The 19,351-nt window shown below is 42.5% G+C and overlaps 1 protein-coding gene across 9 annotated transcripts in view; it reads right to left on the bottom strand.

Annotated features, from left to right (window-relative positions):
- Positions 1-1,027: 1,027 nt before the first annotated feature.
- The window catches only part of RECK (reversion inducing cysteine rich protein with kazal motifs), a 76,849-nt gene continuing 58,525 nt past the window's right edge, over positions 1,028-19,351 (bottom strand). For 7 of the 9 annotated variants that reach the window (XM_021065979.2, XM_084988780.1, XM_021065965.2 and 4 more), the window contains 8 exons: positions 18,938-19,126; positions 16,580-16,702; positions 13,183-13,354; positions 7,765-7,957; positions 6,293-6,503; positions 4,210-4,283; positions 3,065-3,220; positions 1,028-2,657 (listed from right to left, as the gene is read on the bottom strand). In XM_021065979.2, the coding sequence (XP_020921638.1) occupies positions 2,436-2,657; positions 3,065-3,220; positions 4,210-4,283; positions 6,293-6,503; positions 7,765-7,957; positions 13,183-13,354; positions 16,580-16,702; positions 18,938-19,126 (1,340 nt within the window). In that variant the 3' untranslated portion in view covers positions 1,028-2,435. Of the gene's footprint in view, positions 2,658-3,064; positions 3,221-4,209; positions 4,560-4,782; positions 6,504-7,764; positions 7,958-13,182; positions 13,355-16,579; positions 16,703-18,937; positions 19,127-19,351 lie in introns of all 9 variants that reach the window. The other 2 variants (XR_014823408.1, XR_014823420.1) reach the window with 2 other exon arrangements.

Below are 19,351 nucleotides of genomic sequence, written 5' to 3'. Positions count from 1 at the left end.
GCTCACCAGAGATACCATCTCCCTGAACTGACCAGACCTGGGCTTGTTTCACCCGAAACCATCGTAACCATCATCAGAGTTCTCATGAGTGTGTCATCAGGGCAGGATCAAACTTTAGATCTTTTCCTCCCTTGATAGTCCTCTTCCCCCAAACCCAAGCACTTCTCTCATTGCTCTTATTTCCTTCCCAGATCATGGAACTTCTTCCACTGCTTTTCTAATAAGAAATTGAGTCAGTCCTGGTTGCTGTCCTATTCTGATGAGAAAGGACCTCTGCGATAGATTGTATTATTGTTCAAAATGCCATGGTCCCTCCCCCAGCTCCCTCCCTGCCATCTGCCCCCAATGTGCTCGCGCGCACAAACACACACACACACACACAGAAGATGATACATCCCTACCTTCTGAAGTCAGGAGTGGCTATGTGACTTGCTTGGGTCAGTAAGATGTAGGCAGAAACAACAGTGTCGCTTCCGAGCAGAGCCCTAAGGGCCAGTTGTGGTTTTCTGTGCCTCCTTCTTCCCTTCATGAGGACATTGGGTCCTGGAGTGAAGACAGTATAGAGAAGAAGCGAGGCTGAACCAGAGCAGCCCTGTGACAGGAATAAGATGGAGGGTTTGGGCTTTAGCCTCAGCGGATTGATACAGCATTTCAAGCCCTGATCAGCAGGCCCTTCACCTCCACAGCGCAAAGTTCGCTCTGCCAGAGGACGTACCTTGGGGCTGGAATATCAGCCAAGGCGGTGAGGAGTTGAACCGCCCAGTTTGTTCCGGGGTCTTAGAGGACCTGAAGCTCTCTGGGTCCTAAACGCCAAAAGCCAGGGTCTTTGCATTTGACTTTCTGCCACAGCCTGGCCTCTGGTCATGCCTGGGTCTGCTCTGACCAGCTCTGTTCCAGCTGCTCCCTTTCCCAGCTTTGGAATAACAATACTCACACGACTTCTTATTCCAGAACAAAGGATGTAGCTCACCCAAGAGTGATCAGTGGTTTCATTTTACATGTGCATACTGCTTGGGAGTACACATAATCATATAAAAATTATTTTATTAAAATAGAAAGGCTTTCCAGTATATTGCATTGAAGACATTTTTATAGAAAAAGCAATTGCAACAAACATGCTACATCAGCACTGAGATATTCTGAGAGCTTTAAGTGCCCACTTTAAAACAACATTTTGGTATAATAAGCATATGCCTATATATTTCAGAGGGTACATATAACACTGAAAAAAACACTTCATGTAAAATCTAAGTTTAGGTGCATATAAACAAGAAGTATTACACTGAATAGCTTATTTCAAACTGTGAAACACATTCAAAGTATTTAATTACTTAGACAACATGCAAACATTTTAATACTTAGATTGACATTTTTAAATATATAAACCACACTTCTTTATAATTCTATATCAAAAAAGAAGGTCAGAACACTTATCTACACTGTGCATATCACAAAAAGCAGATGTGTCTTCATGAACGGAAAGTACTGGGTTAACACAGATGATTGTCACTTTACAAATATGGCTATTCACCTTCATAATAAAATAGAAAAATCGTGTATTATTTACATGAACTACTAATTATTTCACTTTTTGGCAATTATATAAGTAGCAGCAATTGGTTTAAAGGTTGATGTTTAAAAACTCTAAATTTAACTTGGATGATACCAAAGAATAAACATTTGCTTAATATAAAAATGCATAATGCAAGACACTTTGATGCAACATAATTTCTCCCTTTCACGAAAGTCACAGACACACACGAGGAACCACTGAGACTGTCACTTACAATAGATCATGTAAGTGCCATATACTTAGCTTGCTTTTACTTAACACGATAGATGGATCCTGAATTATATTTCTGTAAATTAAATTTGCTTGATGATCTACGTGGTAATTCCAAAGATGCCTTATCTTTATTTCATTGTCTAGTCTAATAGCAGTGGCTCTTCACTATGACCCCTCACTTCTAGACAGGGTAGGGAATTATCTGTAACACACACACACACACACACACACACACACACACACGGCACCTTAATACTGAGAACAACCCTGAAGTGAAGTTTCTGGGATACAAAGCCCATAAAGTGAGTTATCTTTTTAAAAAGTGATCATCTCATTTATCAGTGGCATAGAATTTGTTTCAGAGTGGGGGATCCATCAATGAGCAAATGTAAATTGTAAATTGTAAGGCAGTGATCCACCAGAAGGAGACATCCTCTTTTCATCAGTCATCTGAAGAAGATATTGTGACATCTGTAGAAACAAAACAAGACCCCTACTAACATTGGCAATAAAGAAAAATACTGTGTGGTGAATAGAGGTGAAAAGTGCTTTGACTTGGCCACTATTCAACTACAGACCGGCAGTCCTGTATGTCTTTTCCCACGTAGAAAAATTAGATGGAGGAACATTTCGCACATTTTCTGGCCAGTCAGTTGTGTGTCCAGACCCTGTGCAAGGTGAGGCCCAAGCTGAGGAGGAAGAGGTGGGAGCGGCAGGGCGGCAGGGCCCTGGGGGCGGCCGAGGGAATACTGCTGGAGACCTGCACCTGGGAAATGATGAGGGCAGAGAGAGGGACGTGGGCCGCCAGCGTAGGGCTGTCAGAGTTGATAAGGGATTCGATCTTCTCTGCCTCCTTGTTGCAGGCCTCGATCTGGGAGAGAATAATCAGATTCTTTTAATACAAAACCACAGAACCCATGAAAAGGTCAAGTCAGACAAACTGCACACACATCCCACCATTAGGAAGCTGCTTTCCCTCTGTCCTTTTCTTAGCCAAAGTAACGTTTTAATACAGTCTTAATTTATTATACAAATAACAACAGCATCAGTGGAAATCAAATCAGAAAAGAAATGATCCACACTGCCAGTGCCCTTACCCACTATCCTGTTCGCTGCTTGTCCACACTTAGACATTAACTTTACATGCTTAAACACAGTCACGAGGAGTGACCTTTCAATGCTCACCTACACATAAGGAGGAAAGCAAAAAAAAAAAAAAAAAGAAAGGGAAAGAAAAAGGGATAGGATGGCGGCTGCACAGCACATGCTGACACCCACCTGCAAAGCTTTTGGAGAGTGATCCACAGGAGTGATGAGGATGACAATCTCCGATTCAATGCTGAAGTAGCCAAACACGTCACACTGTGGGACAGACACATGCATGCGGATTCTCTGAAGTATTTCCAGAACTGTTATTGGTTTCTTGTTTGTTACCTAGAAAGGGAAAAAAAAATTTCTATTACCTGAACCAAAGAACTCCTTATTACTGCCTAAGTGCCTTGCTACCTTGCCCAAGCCAAGGAAGCTCTTTTAAGCAAAGCACCCCTAAGTGTGGGGCCCGCGCAGGGCCTTGCAGGCTGAACTCTAACTATCCATAGATGGAGTTCTCCTGTGGCATAGCGCGTTAAGGATTCGGCTTTGTCACTGCAGCAGCTTGAGTGACTACTGTGGCACGGCTTCAGTCCCTGGCCCAGGAACTTCCACCTGCCACAGGCGTGGCCAAAAATAATAATAATAAATATCCACAGAACCCATTCCAATTTTTTTTTCCCCCCTGACTGCTAGGTTTTGTGGCTGAGATAAACACTCTTGCCAGGAGCACTATTTTTTTAAGTGACAGTTCTGAGTCGGAGACCATAGGGAAATAACTATAGCCTTTTTGAGAAAATACAGGTATCTTAATTCAAATGGGGATAATTTTCTAAGTAGTGGCGGGTATTGGCTGCTGCATTTCTAGAACTCTGTCTCCACAAGAGTGAGCAGAAAAAGGGATGGTACAGAAAAGAGTAAGGGACAAACTTATCACAGGAAGGTGCCTGGCTCTGGGTGCACCCCTGGAGGAAGGAAGATCTTGTGAGGGTAGGCAACCTTGAAACCATCTGGGCATCTACCAGTCTCCAGCTGCCTGGTTCTGCCTCCAGCCCTCACTCTACCCACTAGGCCAGCAGGGGATCTTTTTTAAGAAATGTTCAGAGCAAGATCACTATATGGCCAGGTTGTAGAGGGAAGGAACACAGGACTGGGAACCAGAGAGCCTGAGCTCAAACCCCAGTTCTCTTATCGTGAGCAGTACAGCTTTGAGCAAGTTGCTTCCTGCAAATTAATTTCCTCATTTATAAACTGGATGACACATTCTGTCTGTAGGATCATTGACAGGTTTATCAATAAGGTTTCAACAATACATGGCACATGAAACAACTTACCTTGGCAATAGTATCCAGTTTTTCTTTGTCAAATAAAACTCTTAACATCCCAGCACATAATGGGCAACAAGCACCTGTGTAACAGAAACAATGTTATGTGTGTTTTGAATTAGAAATGAAAAGAATTCAAAATAGTTGGTGAGGGAGTTCCTGTCATGGTTCAATGGTTAACAAATCTGACTAGGAACAATGAGGTTGTGGGTTCGATCCCTGGCCTTGCTCAGTGGGTTAAGGATCCAGCGTTGCTATGAGCTGTGGTGTAGGTCCCAGACATGGCTCGGATCCCGCGTTGCTATGATTCTGGCGTAGGCCAGCTGCTACAGCTCTGATTCGACCCCTAGCCTGGGTACCTCCATATGCCACGGGAGCGGCCCTAGAAAAGGCAAGAAGACCAAAAAAAAAAAGAAAAAAAAAAAAAGCTGGTGAAATTACCAGCCCTTCATTTTGCGCTAGGAAAGGTATAGGAGCCTTTCCTGACAGCTGCACTTTTAGATATGTTCCCTTACCACCCTGGAGTCTTATAACCTATACATTTACCAAAATCCTTCCTCCACCCCTGCTTCCCTCTGGTACCACTTCTCGGATGAGGCAGCTATGGTGTAATGCAAGTACAGTACAGACAGAGAGACGTGGGGCCTAGACCTGGCCCTGCTCAAAACTCACTGTGTGATCCCGGGCAAATATTTCCTGCCTGCAAAACATGGGGGCAAGTGTTTCAGGGATTCCATGAGTGTTTCATCCAAATTTAATTTTAAAAATTATTTTTTAAATGTTAAAAAAATAACAAAATATAACATGGTTGGAGTTCCTGTCGTGGCTCAGTGGAAACGAATCTGACTAGTATCCGTGGGGTTTAATCCTTGGCCTTGCTCAGTGGGTTAAGGATCCGGTGTTGCTGTGAGCTGTGGTATAGGTCAAGGATGTGGCTCGTATCCCGTGTTGCTGTGGCTGTGGCACAGGCCAGCAGCTACAGCTCAATTCTACCCCTAGTCTGGGACCCTCCATATGCCTCGGGTGAGGCCCTCAAAAAGACAAAAACAGGAGTTCCCATCATGGCTCAGCAGTTAACGAACCCAACTAGCATCAATGAGGACACAGGTTCAATTCCTTGCCTCGCTCAGTGGGTTAAGGATCCAGCGTTGCTGAAATCTGTGGTGTAGGTCACAGACATGGCTCGGATCCCCCATTGCTGTGGCTGTGGCATAGGCCAGCGGCTACAGCTCCAACTGGACCCCTAGCCTGGGAACCTCCATATGCTGTGGGGGCAGCCCAAAGACAAAAAAAAAAAAAAAGAAAAAGAAAAAAAGAGAGAGAGACAAAAACAAAACAAAACAAAGGTTTCCAGGTGGAAAGAGGCTTTGTTTTGTTCACTGCTGTGTCCCCAGGGCCTAGAAGGTGTCTAGCATATAGTAGAAGCTCAAGAAACATTTGCTGAGCTCATGGATGGAGGAATAAACTGGTTAGAGTCCAGATTATTCTGTTCTGTGCAGACTTGAGATACAGTCTCTTCTGCCACCCCTGTTTAACTGAAGAGTATGAGACTGTAAGATAAGATGCTTAAAAATTGTTACCGCTTATATCAGCCTGTATGAAACAAGACTTTCTGGATTATATGCAACCAAAATAATTAAATTAGCTGTTAAGGCCAATCGAAGACAACAACTATCTTCTGTTTTTCTCAATTTAAAATGTTTTTATTTATCAAAACTACTTCATTCATTCATTAGTTACCAATTCTTTATTCATTAACCATATAATATGTAAACATTATGCACTTTTATACTTTAATAACTATAATTGTAGCATTTATATGTTGCTGTTTATCCATTGGTGTTTGGGGTAAGACCGAACAAAGCTTTCCATATTGTTTTAAGACCACCAGACCAGATGATGTCTAAGATAAATCCACAGCTTTTTAAGGTTGGCCCAGAGTATGCATCTAATCAGCATCAGGTGGAGTCAAGACTTTTTGAAAAGTTTCAAGAAGCTAGTCAACTCTCTTCTCAGTGACTCACTCTCTGGAGACAGATAAGCAGATCTTCCCAATCCCACCCCTGCCCCACCCCAAGTACCGCCAGCCTACCGGGTGGGATGATGGGTTTGCATTCGGTCGCTGAGAGCGAAGGACACTTCACAGCAGCACACTCAGCAACAGAACTGTATTCAGAGAGGACCCCGACGGCCTGGCAGGGCCCATAGTAGTCGACGGCCACCCGATCCGAGTAGGCAGCACACACACTGCTGTAGGTCTCCCCGTTGTGCCCGCAGACGGGCTCTGAGGCTCTGCAGAAGGGCTGAGGGCAAGCAAAGCACGTTTAGTCTATAAATATCTACGGTGCGCTTTTCCTAACCAAGAGTGCAGAGTAGGTCTCCCCATTTTCGGGAAGGCAAAAAGAGAGTGTAAATTTTTGGACCCTCTAAAGTAAGGTTCTGAGGTTGCTAAACACGAGGTGGGGGTGGGGTGGGGCAATAGAGCAGCCCCAAGATGAATTGAAGAGATTACTTTTCTCAGCTTCTTGGGCACTTGGGTGCTCATTCTATGCGAACTGATATGAGATAAAAATCCTCCCTCCCTCCAGACTTCTATTATTACAGAAGAGCCTGTTTGAAGCAAACAAGACCAATCTTTATGCAAATGCAGAGGCCTTATCATCTTATGCAGGGTATGGGATAAGGAGAGGGAAGAGTGGAGATCTGCAGAGAGAGAAGACAGACTCTGGATCCATGAGGTCGGTCAGGAATATGGAAGAGAAAACCAGAAGCCAGGAGGAGGGAATAAAAAGAAAAGAAGCCTGGGAATGCAGAGTGACTGTATCAGGGCACTTGGAACATGAGCTCTGCAGGGAAAAGGCCCAGGCAGACGAGCTGAAGGGATTTTCTGACAATGAAGACCAGGAAATGAGAAGCCAGCACGTCAGGTGTCAGCTGGCTGTGGGCAGGGAGTGCTGGCCCAAGGCTGGGCTTTCCCCCCGGGGGCAGAGGGGCCAGCACACAGAGCAGCGGAGTGTGTGAAGGCCTCAGTGGGATCGTTCTTGGAGTTATTTTAAAATATGAATACAGATTTCACAACTCTAAAAGACTGGACGATAAACTGATGAAAGACATTAAGTTTTAGAGAAAATTTCCAGTTACTTTTCAGTACTATGGGTGGGACTTCAGTGGGAAGAGTGGAAAAAAGCTCTTTTCTTGGTTGTTTTACCTCACATTCTTCCTGGGCTGCTTTCTAACGAGGGCCCTCAGAACTAGGGGAAGTGAAAAATGCTGCTGACTCATGCCTGGGTTGTGAGACTTCACATTCTTCTCCTAATGGCTGTGGCAAAAGGCCACTCTCTTCTTGCAATAGATGTGCAAAGGCTTACACATGAGCAAGGGGGCCCTCCAGTGTTAGGAGGAAAAGCCAGCTTTGGGATGACCCATTTTTGGTGGAGGACAGAGTGCCCTAGATTTGACGGGGTTCACAGGAGACCCTCAAGGGGTCTCACTGCTGATTCATAAAAAAGATCATAAGCCCATTTCATGCTCAGCACACTTGGGTTGTCAGGCAAACAACAGTACCTGGCACGGGCCTTTGTATAAGAGGCTTTTCCCTCTCTGGTACAAAGTACAGAGATTGTTGTGCTCCATGTGGTTTGTGTCACAAACAGGATCTCGGACCTGGTCACAGGTGAGCTGTCTTGGCAAACACTCATACTGGCTACATCCAAATTTATCAAAAGTTGTCAGGCAGACTTGTGGTTTGGGTATGCATCTGAAAAACACAAATGCCGCACCATGAGCCAATGTCGGGAGAGACTATGGGGAAGGCCAAGCACTGATGGGGGGACAAGAGGCCAAGCAGAAAGTGAGAGAGCAATCAGAAACAGTCCCTGTGCCCAAAAGCTTATGGAGAGTGGGGACTTGAGCATGCACGTAAAACAGGCTATTGGGCAGAAAATCACACACCAAATGAGTCATTCTGACTGGGCAGCGTGGAGACAGCAAGGAGAGAAGGTAGAACCAGGAGGATGAGGACCTGCCAGACCTAGGGGGCAGCAGGGGAAAGATGTGATGCCTAAGACCCTGTGGTGCTGGGGAAAAGGGGACCCCGAGGGCAGGAGCAAAGGATGCTCGGGGAGGAAGAGGCATGATTTGAGGAGACAGAGGGGCTGCAGCCCGAACTGGAGGCCATCTAGTCAATAATAATGAAGCATTTTTAGGGGCTTACTTTTCAGCTTGGCTAATATGAGTCTATCTTAAGAGAAAGCTTCATAGTATGTGCTAAAAAATGCAGGCTTCTGTGCTCATATGGCTGAGGACCTGATGTTGGCTGGTTGCAAATCACTGTTGGGTTTTCCTTGTAGTACCTGGACCTTGCTTCATTCTCAATCCCTGAACTTCTTGAGAAGGTTAGGGAAAATGGTTCCTTTCTTCTTTAGACTTTTTTGCCTCCCTCCTTTCTATAAAGGGTACTTATAATTTTCTATAAGAAGAAAAGACCTATTAAAATGTTAGCTTTCGCTAGGTATCTGAAACAACAGGATACACACATGATAGTAAAATAAAATAAGAGAGGAATATAGTAGGTAGCATCATTTAATTTCAAAGGGCATTACTTCTACTCTTTTTAGGGACAAGTTTCCTGCACTAAAATGACCACCATCACCATCACTATTACCTGTGGTCACCTTGTCTGATGGGATTTAAATGAGAATGCACATAAAAAATTAAAAAAACAATCCCATTTACAATCATATAAAAAAGAATAAAATACCTAGGAATAAATATAACTAAGGAGGTAAAAGACATGTACTCAGAAAACTGTAAGACTGATGAAAGAAACTGAAGATGACACAAACAGGTGGAAAGATTCATTACCATGCCCATGGATTGGAAGAACTAATATTGTTTAAATGTTCGTATTACCCAAGGCAATCTACAGATTCAATGCAATCAATATTTAAATACCAAGAACATTTTTCATAGATCTAGAACAAATAATTGAAAATTTTGTATGGAAATTTTGTATTGTTTTGAAGAGCCAAAACAATCTCGAGAAAAAAGAACAAAGCTGGAGGTATTATGCTCCTTGATTTCAAACTATACTACAAAGCTACAGTCATCAAAATAATATAGTACTGGCACAAACATAGACACATATATTAATGGAACAGAATAGAGAGTCCAGAAATGAACCCATACTTATACAGGCAATTAATCTATAACAAAGGAGGCAAGAATATACATGGGGAAAGATAGCCTCTTCAAAATGGTGCTGGGACAACTCGATGACTATATGCAAAAGGATCAAGCTGAACTAATTTTCCAACCATATACAAAAATAAGTTAAAAATGGATTAAAGGACTTCCCGTGTGGCTCACAACATAACTACTCAGCGTTGCTTCTACAGTGGTTGTGGCTCGACCCCTAGCTTGGGAACTTCCATTAAAAAAAAAAAAAGGATTAAAGATTTAAATGTAACATGGATCAGTGGAACAGTACAGACAGCCCAGAAATAAACCCAATTAATCTTTGACAAAAGAGGCAAGAATATACAACAGGGAAAAGACAGCTTGTTCAGTAAGTGCTGTTGGGAAAGCTGAACAGCTGCATGCAAATCAATGAAGTTAGAACACACCCTCACAATATATAAAAATATACTCAAAATGGCTTAAAGATGTACATATAAAACATGATAACATAAAACTCCCAGAAGAGAACATGGGCAAAACATTCTCTGACATAAATCATGCCAATATTTTCTTAGGTCAGTCTTTCAAGGCAATAGAACTAAAAGCAAAACTAAACGAATGCGACCTAGTCACATTTACAAGCTTTTGCACAGCAAAGGAAACCATAACAAAACTGAAAGATAAACTATACATTGGGAGAAAAGATTTGCAAACACTCAACCAACAAGGGCTTAATTTCCAAAATATACAAACAGCTCATACAGCTCAATAAAAAAAAAACAAACAACCCAATCAAAAAATGGGCAGAAGATCTTAAATAGGTATTTCTCCAAAGAAGACATTCAGAAGTTAACAGGCCCATGAAAAGATGCTCAACATTGCTAATTATTAGAGAAATGGAAAACTACAATGAGGTACTACCTCATGCTGGTCAGAACAGCTATCATCAAAAAGTCTGCAAGTAACAAATGCTGAAGCAGGTGCAGAGAAAAGGGAACACCCCTACACTGTTGGTGGGAATGTAAACTGGTGTAGCCACTATAGAAAACAGCACACAAGTTACTCAAAAAATTAAAAATAGAATTACTATATGATCCATCAAATCCACTTCTGGGTATATAACCAAAGAAAGTGAAAACTAATTAGAAAAGATAGATGCATCCCTATGTTCACTGTAGCATTATTTACCATAGCCAAGATAGGAGAGCAACCTAAGTGTCCATCAGTAGAGGGATGGAAAAAGAAGTATGTGTACACATGTACACACACACACACACACTGAAATATTACTCAGCCATGAAAGGAATGAAATCTTGCAACAACATGGATGGGCCTAGAGGGTGTTATGCTAACTGAAACAAGTCAGAGAAAGACAAATACTGTATGATTTCATTTTTTCAAAAACAGATGGACAAACATAACAAAACAGAAACAGAAGCATACATACAGAGAATAAGCAGGTGGTAATCAGAGGGGGAGTGGTGCAGGGAAAAGAGAAAAACTGGTGAGAGAGATTAAGAGGTACAAACTTCCAGCTGCAAAGTAAGCGAGTCATAGGTATGAAGTGTACAGTATAGGGAATACAGTTGACAACTATGTAATATCCTTGTATGGTGACAGTAACTAAAAACTTATTGTGGTGATCATTTCAAAGTGTATAGAAATACTGAATCACTATGTTGTGTACCAGGAACTAACACAGAATTGCAGGTTAATTGTACTACAAAAGAACAAACTTATAGAAAAAGACCTGATTTGTAGTCACCAGAGGGGATGGAAAAATTAGATGAAGGCAGTCAAAACGTACAAACTCCAGTTATAGGATAAACAAGTACTAGAGATGTAACATACAACATGGTAGATATAATTAACATTGCTCTACAATATATATGAAAGTTAAGAGAGTAAAAAAATCCTAAGAATTCTTATCAAAGGAAAAATTTTTTTTCTATTTCTTCAATTTTGCATCTATATGAGATGACAGATGTTCACTAAACTTAGTGTGGTAATCATTTCATGACGTATGTAAGTCAAATCATTGTGCCATGTACCTTAAACTCCTACAGTGCCTTGTGTCAGTTATTAGCTCAATAAAACTCGAAGAAAGAAATTAAAATGCATGTAGTTATGAATTTATGGGAATTTAAGACATTTGAAGAGAAGTAATAAAAGAAGAATATTTAGAACTTCATGATCTATTAACATGGAAGGGATGAACTTATACTATATGGTATTTGGTAGCTGGAGTTACTCCAACTAACAAAAGCATCTTTTCAAGTGTTTAAGAACCATGTGTATTTCTTTTTCTATGTTTATGTCCTTGGACCATTTTCTATTGGTTATTGATCTCTGCCTATTTTTATATTAAATTGTTGCTGTTTTTCATATTGATTTGTAGGGGTTCTTAATATTGATAAGGACATCAGCCCTTTCTTAGCTTGTCATTTTCTTAATACCATGCAGAAAGTTTTCATTTTATTTTGTTTTGGCCACACCTGTGGAATGTGGAAGTTCTAGGACCACAGATCGAACCTGAGCCACAGCAGTGACAATGCTGAGTTCTTAACTGTTAGGTCACCAGGAACCTCCTAGAAAATTTTCATTTTCATGTAGTTACATTTTTCAAACTTATCTTTTATATTTGTTTCATATTATACCCAGCAAGCCCTTTCCACTTGGAGGTGTCATTGTTCCATTATAAAAGCAAGCCAACATTATTCCAGAAAGGTTAGCAAATGGGGACAATAAGCAAATGAACAAACACGAAAACAACCCTCAATTCTACCTCCCAGCACAACTATATTATCCTTCAGCTTATTTCTTTATCTTTTCTTTTCCTTATGTACAGCACCCTGTCTGTTTTCCATAGGAACTTCCTGGGCTTAGTTTTCATGATGTAAACTTTATCAGGGAGGTGACTAATTCTCTTTGCAATTTCTTTTTTGACACATGAGAAAACCTTCCCCTCCCTCCAAACTGCACCAGGGTTTTCAGGATGGAGAAGCAACTGCTTAGTCTCCACAAAAACTTCACATGCCAAAGACTGAGGCACTGGGATGTGTTTTGCTCAGGTCTCTGAGATGGTCGGTGAAAACTCCAGGTCTAGAAGCCTGAAACCTAAGAGAATCAGCAGGACCCTTGCGCTGCAGCCACCACATGCAGAAATGCATCACTAAGGTAAGGTAAACTACACTTTGAGTTCCTGAGGGAACCACAGAGAAAGGAGCCCCTACTAAACAAATGACTCCATATAATACTGAAGTTGCACTTCCAGAGATTCTCATGTGCAATCCCTGCAATGGAGGCAGGTAAGTAGAATATTTCCTATTACCTTCAGGCCTAAGGAGCTCATAATAAGAATGCATCCATTTCTCTTGGCTCAGCTGCCGCCTCTCTTTGCCTCACACTGTGTTTCAGTCTTCAAGAACTGCTCTGGCTCCTGGCACATACCACGTTCTCTCCTTCCTTCCAGCAGCCAAGACCTTTGCTCCTGTTACTCTCTTTGCCTTCACCACCACCACCTTTCCTCCACTCTGAACCTTGCCTTCAGTCCCTTCCTTTTTCCAGCTGACTATCACATGCTCCAGAGCTTCCCCAGGTCTCCCTGGCTGCATCAACTGCCAACCTCTGGGCTCCCAATCACAGCATGTCAGCAAGCAACTTTACCAGGATCTTTTTCTCCAGACTCCAACTTTTTCAGGGCAGAGAACATCTTAATTCATCTTTGTATTTTCATTGTCTGGTACACAAGAGATGCTAAGTGGTGACCTTCAGTTGAAAAAGATAAGGAGGTATTTGACTTACCTTTGGCTTTTTGGGCAGGGGTTAGGATTACATGGATCCTTTGAGATGCATGATCCAAACTCAAACTGATGGTCTTGGAGGCCCACACAGCGAGCAATGCAGGCGCTGGGGTAAGTGCGTCCATTCTGCCCACACACAGGGACAAACTGATCTGCACAGTTACAGGGCAGACCTGGAGAGAGAAGAGCCTCAACATTGTACACTTGTGCGTCCCCCTTCCCCTCATGTTTCCTTATTAAGGTAAACCACCAATAAGTATGCAGAGGTCTCAGGTTAAAACAGAATTTTACATTGTCAGAAAAAAAAAAAACCTTCCAATCTCTGAGAGTTTTTAAAGGGGCCAAGGTTCCATTTGCCTAGACAATGGCTTTCCTTTGTTCCATATATTGCCACCTAAGTGAGGGCCTCCAGCTCTTGATCCCATGGGTAGAGACCCTTGTAAACAAACCTCCAAGTAGGAGAAGTAAAGAATATTTCTCCCAATTTGGTATATAAAATCTGGAATTTGGATTTTTTTTTTCCCTTTTTTAGGGCCACAACAGTGGCATATGGCGATTCCCAGGCTAGGGGTCAAATTGGAGCTACAGCTGCCAGCCTACACCACAGCCACAGCAGGATCTGAGCCGTGTCTGTGATCTACACCACAGTTCCGGATCCTTAACCCACTGAACGAGGCCAGGGATCGAACCCGCGTCCTTATGGATCCTAGTTGGGTTCGTTAACCACTGATCCACGAAGGAAACTCCTGGAATTTGGATGTTTGATTCTGGCTTGGGGGATGTCTAAGATATCGAAGGGTAATACCCAAAACAAGATAAAGAATGAAGGCTCTAAACACCTCACATAGATTCCTTCCATCTCCACAGGGAGGGAGAAGAACAAGAAGGTATTAACTTGGGAAATTATAATTTGAAACTTAGGAATGTCTATGAACATCTCCTCTGAGTCATATTATGAGACTATCTGGGTCCTCCAAAATGCGGTACACTTTGGGGCCAATAAAATCTCCTTAGTCTGTTAGCTAAAGAGTCATTAATGTAATTTATCCCGAGACATGAAGAGCTCTCCACTGCAAGGAAAAAGGGTCCTACAAGTTGTAAAGTTCATCTTCCCCAAACACTTAGCTACAAGTAAGTAAATAAATAAAATTCGGGAGTTCCCATTGTGGCGCAGTGGTTAACGAATCCAACTAGGAACCATGAAGTTGCAGGTTCGATCCCTGCCCTTGCTCAGTGGGTTAATGATCCGGCATTGCCGTGAGCTGTGGTGTAGGTTGCAGATGCGGCTCGGATCCTGTGTTGCTGTGGCTCTGGCATAGGCTGGCAGCTACAGCTCCGATTAGACCCCTAGCCTGGGAAACTCCATGGTGTAGGTTGCAGACGCGGCTCGGATCCTGTGTTGCTGTGGCTCTGGCATAGGCTGGCAGCTACAGCTCCGATTCGACCCCTAGCCTGGGAACCTCCATATGCCGCGGGAGCGGCCCAAGAAATGGCAAAAAGACAAAATAAATAAATAAATAAAAAAAAAAATTCTTCTATGTAAATCTTTTTTTTTTTTTTTTTTGTCTTTTTGTTGTTGTTGCTATTTCTTGGGCCGCTCCCGAGGCATATGGAGGTTCCCAGGCTAGGGGTCGAATCGGAGCTGTAGCCACCGGCCTACGCCAGAGCCACAGCAACGCAGGATTCGAGCCGCGTCTGCAACCTACACCACAGCTCACGGCAACGCCGGATTGTTAACCCACTGAGCAAGGGCAGGGACCAAACCCGCAACCTCATGGTTCCTAGTCGGATTCGTTAACCACTGCGCCACGACGGGAACTCCCTTCTATGTAAATCTTTAGTTCATTTTTTATCCCTGCATCATCCTACCATTTCTCTAAGCAGAATTAATTGTCCTCATCAGAGCGGAGCAGAGCAGAGCAGATAAAGGCTAAAAGTAAAGGACAACAACAACAAATCAATAAAGCAGCAAAGGCTGGTACTCGCAGGGTGGAGAGAGGATGGGGTGGAGCTAGTCCCGCCTTTACTTCCCCATCAGTCTCCCGTTCACTTCTTACTTCTGACCTCCTTTTTATGTCCAAAGAGGCTGGAGATACAAGATCGGGAAATCCCTGTTCTGTCCTCCTCCTACCCCACTCCATGTGTAATGCCGACTCCATGGCAGGAGAATCAAGTTGTTTACAGCAGCAAGAAATGGGGTAAGAGGAGTTACCTGGTTCCTCTTCGCTCAGAACCAAAGGTATTTCAGATGTGGGAAAAAGCAGATACCAACAAGTGCTACTATTGACAACTGCAGCTCCTTCTCGATAAAAGAACATCTTATCTCACTAGCCTTTTCGCTTATTGTAACTGATGCGAGTATAATACCAGCAGTATAAAGCATAGGAAAGTCAAGAAAGTGGTATTCTTTTTTATTTGTTTATTTTTGGGTTTTTTGTTTGCTTTTTAGGGCTGCACCTGCAGCATATGGAAGTTCCCAGGCTAGGTGTTGAATCAGAACTGCAGCTGCCGTCCTACACCACAGCCACAGCCACAGCAATGCGGGATCCAAGTCATCTGTGACCTACACCATAGCTCACAGCAACGCTGGATCCTTAACCCACTGAGTCGGGGAGGCCAGGGATTGAACCCACATCCTCATGGATACTAGTTCAGTTTATAACTTGCTGAGCCACACTCTAAGAAAGTGGTATTCTTGATTGATTGTTCATAAAAATTCTTCTTAAGTTTCAAAATTACAATAATTTCCCAAGCTACTTGCCTATATCCTCCCCTCTCTAAGGAGAAATGAATGGAAGGAATTTACGTATGGAATTTACAACCTTTGCCTTTGTCTTGCTTTTGTTATTGCTGTTAAACATTCCAAAAATCTCCCAAGCCAGACTTGACACATTTAAATTCTACATTTTATATACTAGATTGGGAGAAACATTCTTTACCTTTTCCACCTATAGGTTTTTTTATAAGGGTCTTCGCCTGTATGAACCAGTAAGCTCAGGTAGGTCAAGGAAGGTGGTTAAAAAACAAATAACAGAAAACAAAACATTAGAACAGAAGCAAATTTAGAAAATACTTGGACACTTTAGATCATAGCAGTAGGGGAAAATGGGTATTTTATCAGGTAGAAAATTGCATTTAACTAAAACCATTCCAATTATTGGCCCCGTCCTTTCTGACTCATGGAATTCCAGAAGGAGCCCAAGAAACCATTTAACTTAATGCCTTAAATTTATAGAGGAGGAAACAGACTCAGAGAGGAAAGTACCTTGTTCTCAGGTTATGTATTTACTTTATTATGCACATTTTCAGTTAAAGCAAGACCAGAGAAGCTGATTTGCAGGGAAAATGGGTATAAAGGGATGACGGCCCGCTGAGGACAGCTTCTGGGTGACGGTTACCTGTGAAGGTACGACGGTCATCTTCTGAACTGTCTGCACTGAGACACAGGCGGGTAGAACACACCAAATTGCCAGCAAAACAAGAGCAGATATTACAGTCAATATTAAAGGAAGTTCCATGACCTGAGAGAAAGAGAAATAAAAAGTTCATCTATGTCATGCATTTATAAATAAAAATTTAATAGTTTAAAGAGTTTTAAAATAGAAATTCTTGAAAGATATCTTTTTTTTTTTTTTTTTTTTTTTTTTTAATCTTTTTAGGGCTGCACTTGTGGCATATGGAAGTTCCCAGGTTAGGGGCTGAATCAGAGCTGCATCTGCTGGCCTATGCCATAGCCACAGCAACGTGGGATCTGAACTGCGTCTGCAACCTACACCACAGCTCACGGAGATGCCAGATCCTACTACCCACTGAGTGAGGCCAGGGATTGAGCATCCTTGTGGATACTAGTCGGGGTTATTACTGCTGAGCCACAACGGGAACTCTGAAAGATAACTTCCGAATATACAAACTAGGAAGTTAAATTTGTAATATTTATATTTTCAAATTTATCTCCCGCCATATCATAGAAACCCCTACTGTGCACTGGTCTCACCAGACTGCTCCTTATTCTCTGGGAATGTTTCTGGCTACCGCTTTTGCCTCAAGCATTCCTCTCCTCCTTCTGAAACTTCACTTATCTTTCCAGGACCAGCCCTGATGCCATCTTTGGATTGGAGAGTCTCCTGATGCCCTGGAAGGAATGACTAGCTCCTTGAGGTACATGTATGTGGTCTGCTCCTTTGGTGGCTCAAATTCTCTCCCATCTTAGGCAATGCATGATCTCAATCTCTCATCACTGTTTCAGATCCACAAGGCACTAGTCTGTTCTTTTGTATAGACTAGGCATTTAATCAGTGAAAGCTGATGGAAGGAATGAATTTGTTTATCTTTAGATGTACCTTACTTTTTAATAGCTAAGTAAAATATAGACTAAGCAATGAATACCTGACTTGCTGGTCTAGGTAGGAAATCTGCAAGCTTTTTGGCCAGGGACACTCTTCTTAAAATAAGACTTCACACAGAAGACTAAAACAAGAAGCACATAAAAGCTGAACTGCTCTGGTTTATGGATAGGGGGGCAGGCACAGAAGTAAGGGTAGCAGAGTGAGCAGGTGTGAGGGGAGCACATTCTGAACAGCAGTGTTTTTTCCACAATTTTTGAGGTCATATTGACACAAACAGTTATTACGGCTATAAGCAAGAGATGGCTAAGGAAGCAGTGAGAAAGAAGACCCTCGACTTTTAGAGAAGGCACTCAAAGCAGGGGGCACCTTTCACAGTGCTCTCTCCCAACCCTTAATCAACAGGGTAGTTCCTGGAGTTCCTGCTGTGACTCAGTGGGTTATGGACCCAACACTGACTCTGTGAGGATGTGGGTTGGATCCCTGGCCTTGCTCAGTGGGTTAAGGATCTGGCATTGCCATAAGCTGTGGCGCAGGTTGCAGACAAGGCTGGGATCTGGTGTTTCTGCGACTGTGGTGTAGGCCGTTAGCTGCAGCTTGAATTCACCCAGGAACTTCCATATTCTGCAGATACTGTCCTAAAAAACAAAACGGTGTAGTTCCCATCCCCCAGTTTGCTTTCCATGACATCAAACTCTGAATCTTACTTCTGGCAAAGAGGCACAGGGGAGAAAGACTGTGGAGGAAGGGGTGGGGAGAAGACCTATGTCCCTGCCTGCGGAAGGCTTTGGAGTCAAAGAGGCCTGAGACTGATTTCTGCTTTAGTCACTTACTAGCTGGGTGACCTCTGAGCATCAGATTCTTTATAATAGTACCTGTTTCAAAGAGCAACCGGGAGTAAATCATGAGATAATACAAGCCAAGACTTAGCATAGTGCTTGACACACAGTTAAGAGTTCAATAAGTATTAGTTATCATTAGCTTTAAGTCCCTTCTTAATGAAGTTTCTAAGAGAGTTCCCTAGAAGTCTTTGTGTTCTGAAGAGTATAGTTTGAAAAATACTCCCCTGCAGTATCTGATTTATAGACTTTATTCTTTGGTAAAAATCCACCCAATGTTCTCCCTACAAAGTTAATATAACTAATCCCATATTAAAAACAAACAAACAAACAAAAAAACCCAGGGAGTTCCTGTTGTGGCTCAGCAGCAATGAACCCGACTAGTGTTCATGAGGAGGTAGGTTTAATCCCCGGCCTCACTCAGTGGGTTAAGGATCTGGCGTTGCTGTGAGCTGTGGTGTAGGCCAGCAGCTGTAGCTCCAACTTGACCCCTAGCCTGGGAACTTCCATATGCTGCAGGTGTGGCCCTAAAAAGACAAAAAAACAAACAAAAAAAGAAAACAGTTCGACTCACTTTTTCTTTTTCCTCCAACAATACAAGACTTCTGAAGGTCTATACAGTGCATCTCTATGCAGTTTTCTAGGAGTCCACTTTGTCCGCATGAGCAAATTTTGTAACAACCAACTTCCCCTGCTGATGATGGCACCTGGATTAGTGTCCCTTGACGGACAATAAAATCAGAGGCTTCTCCCAACTTGCAACCTGTGCAGACAAAAATTAGCTAAGAAAAATTGTACTGTGCTCTGATATTGTTTTATGACACTAGGTACACCTCACATACATCTTATAGGTACTGCGTGGCCACTAATGATTATATAATAGAACCTCCAATAAACTAAGGAATTGCTTTGATACACAGGCCAAAAACATATCCTTTCAAAGGGAAATTTCATGTTCCGTGAGATAGTGGTGATTAAAGGGCCCATA

The sequence above is a fragment of the Sus scrofa genome, chromosome 1, assembly GCF_054392235.1.
Source record: "Sus scrofa isolate SSC_HxYL_T2T_F1_AM1 chromosome 1, Sscrofa_HxYL_maternal_Yorkshire_Landrace_v2.0, whole genome shotgun sequence".
Lineage (NCBI taxonomy): Eukaryota > Metazoa > Chordata > Mammalia > Artiodactyla > Suidae > Sus > Sus scrofa.
The sequence above is the reverse complement of the archived record's forward strand: the minus strand, read 5'-3'. Positions and strand labels throughout refer to the sequence as shown.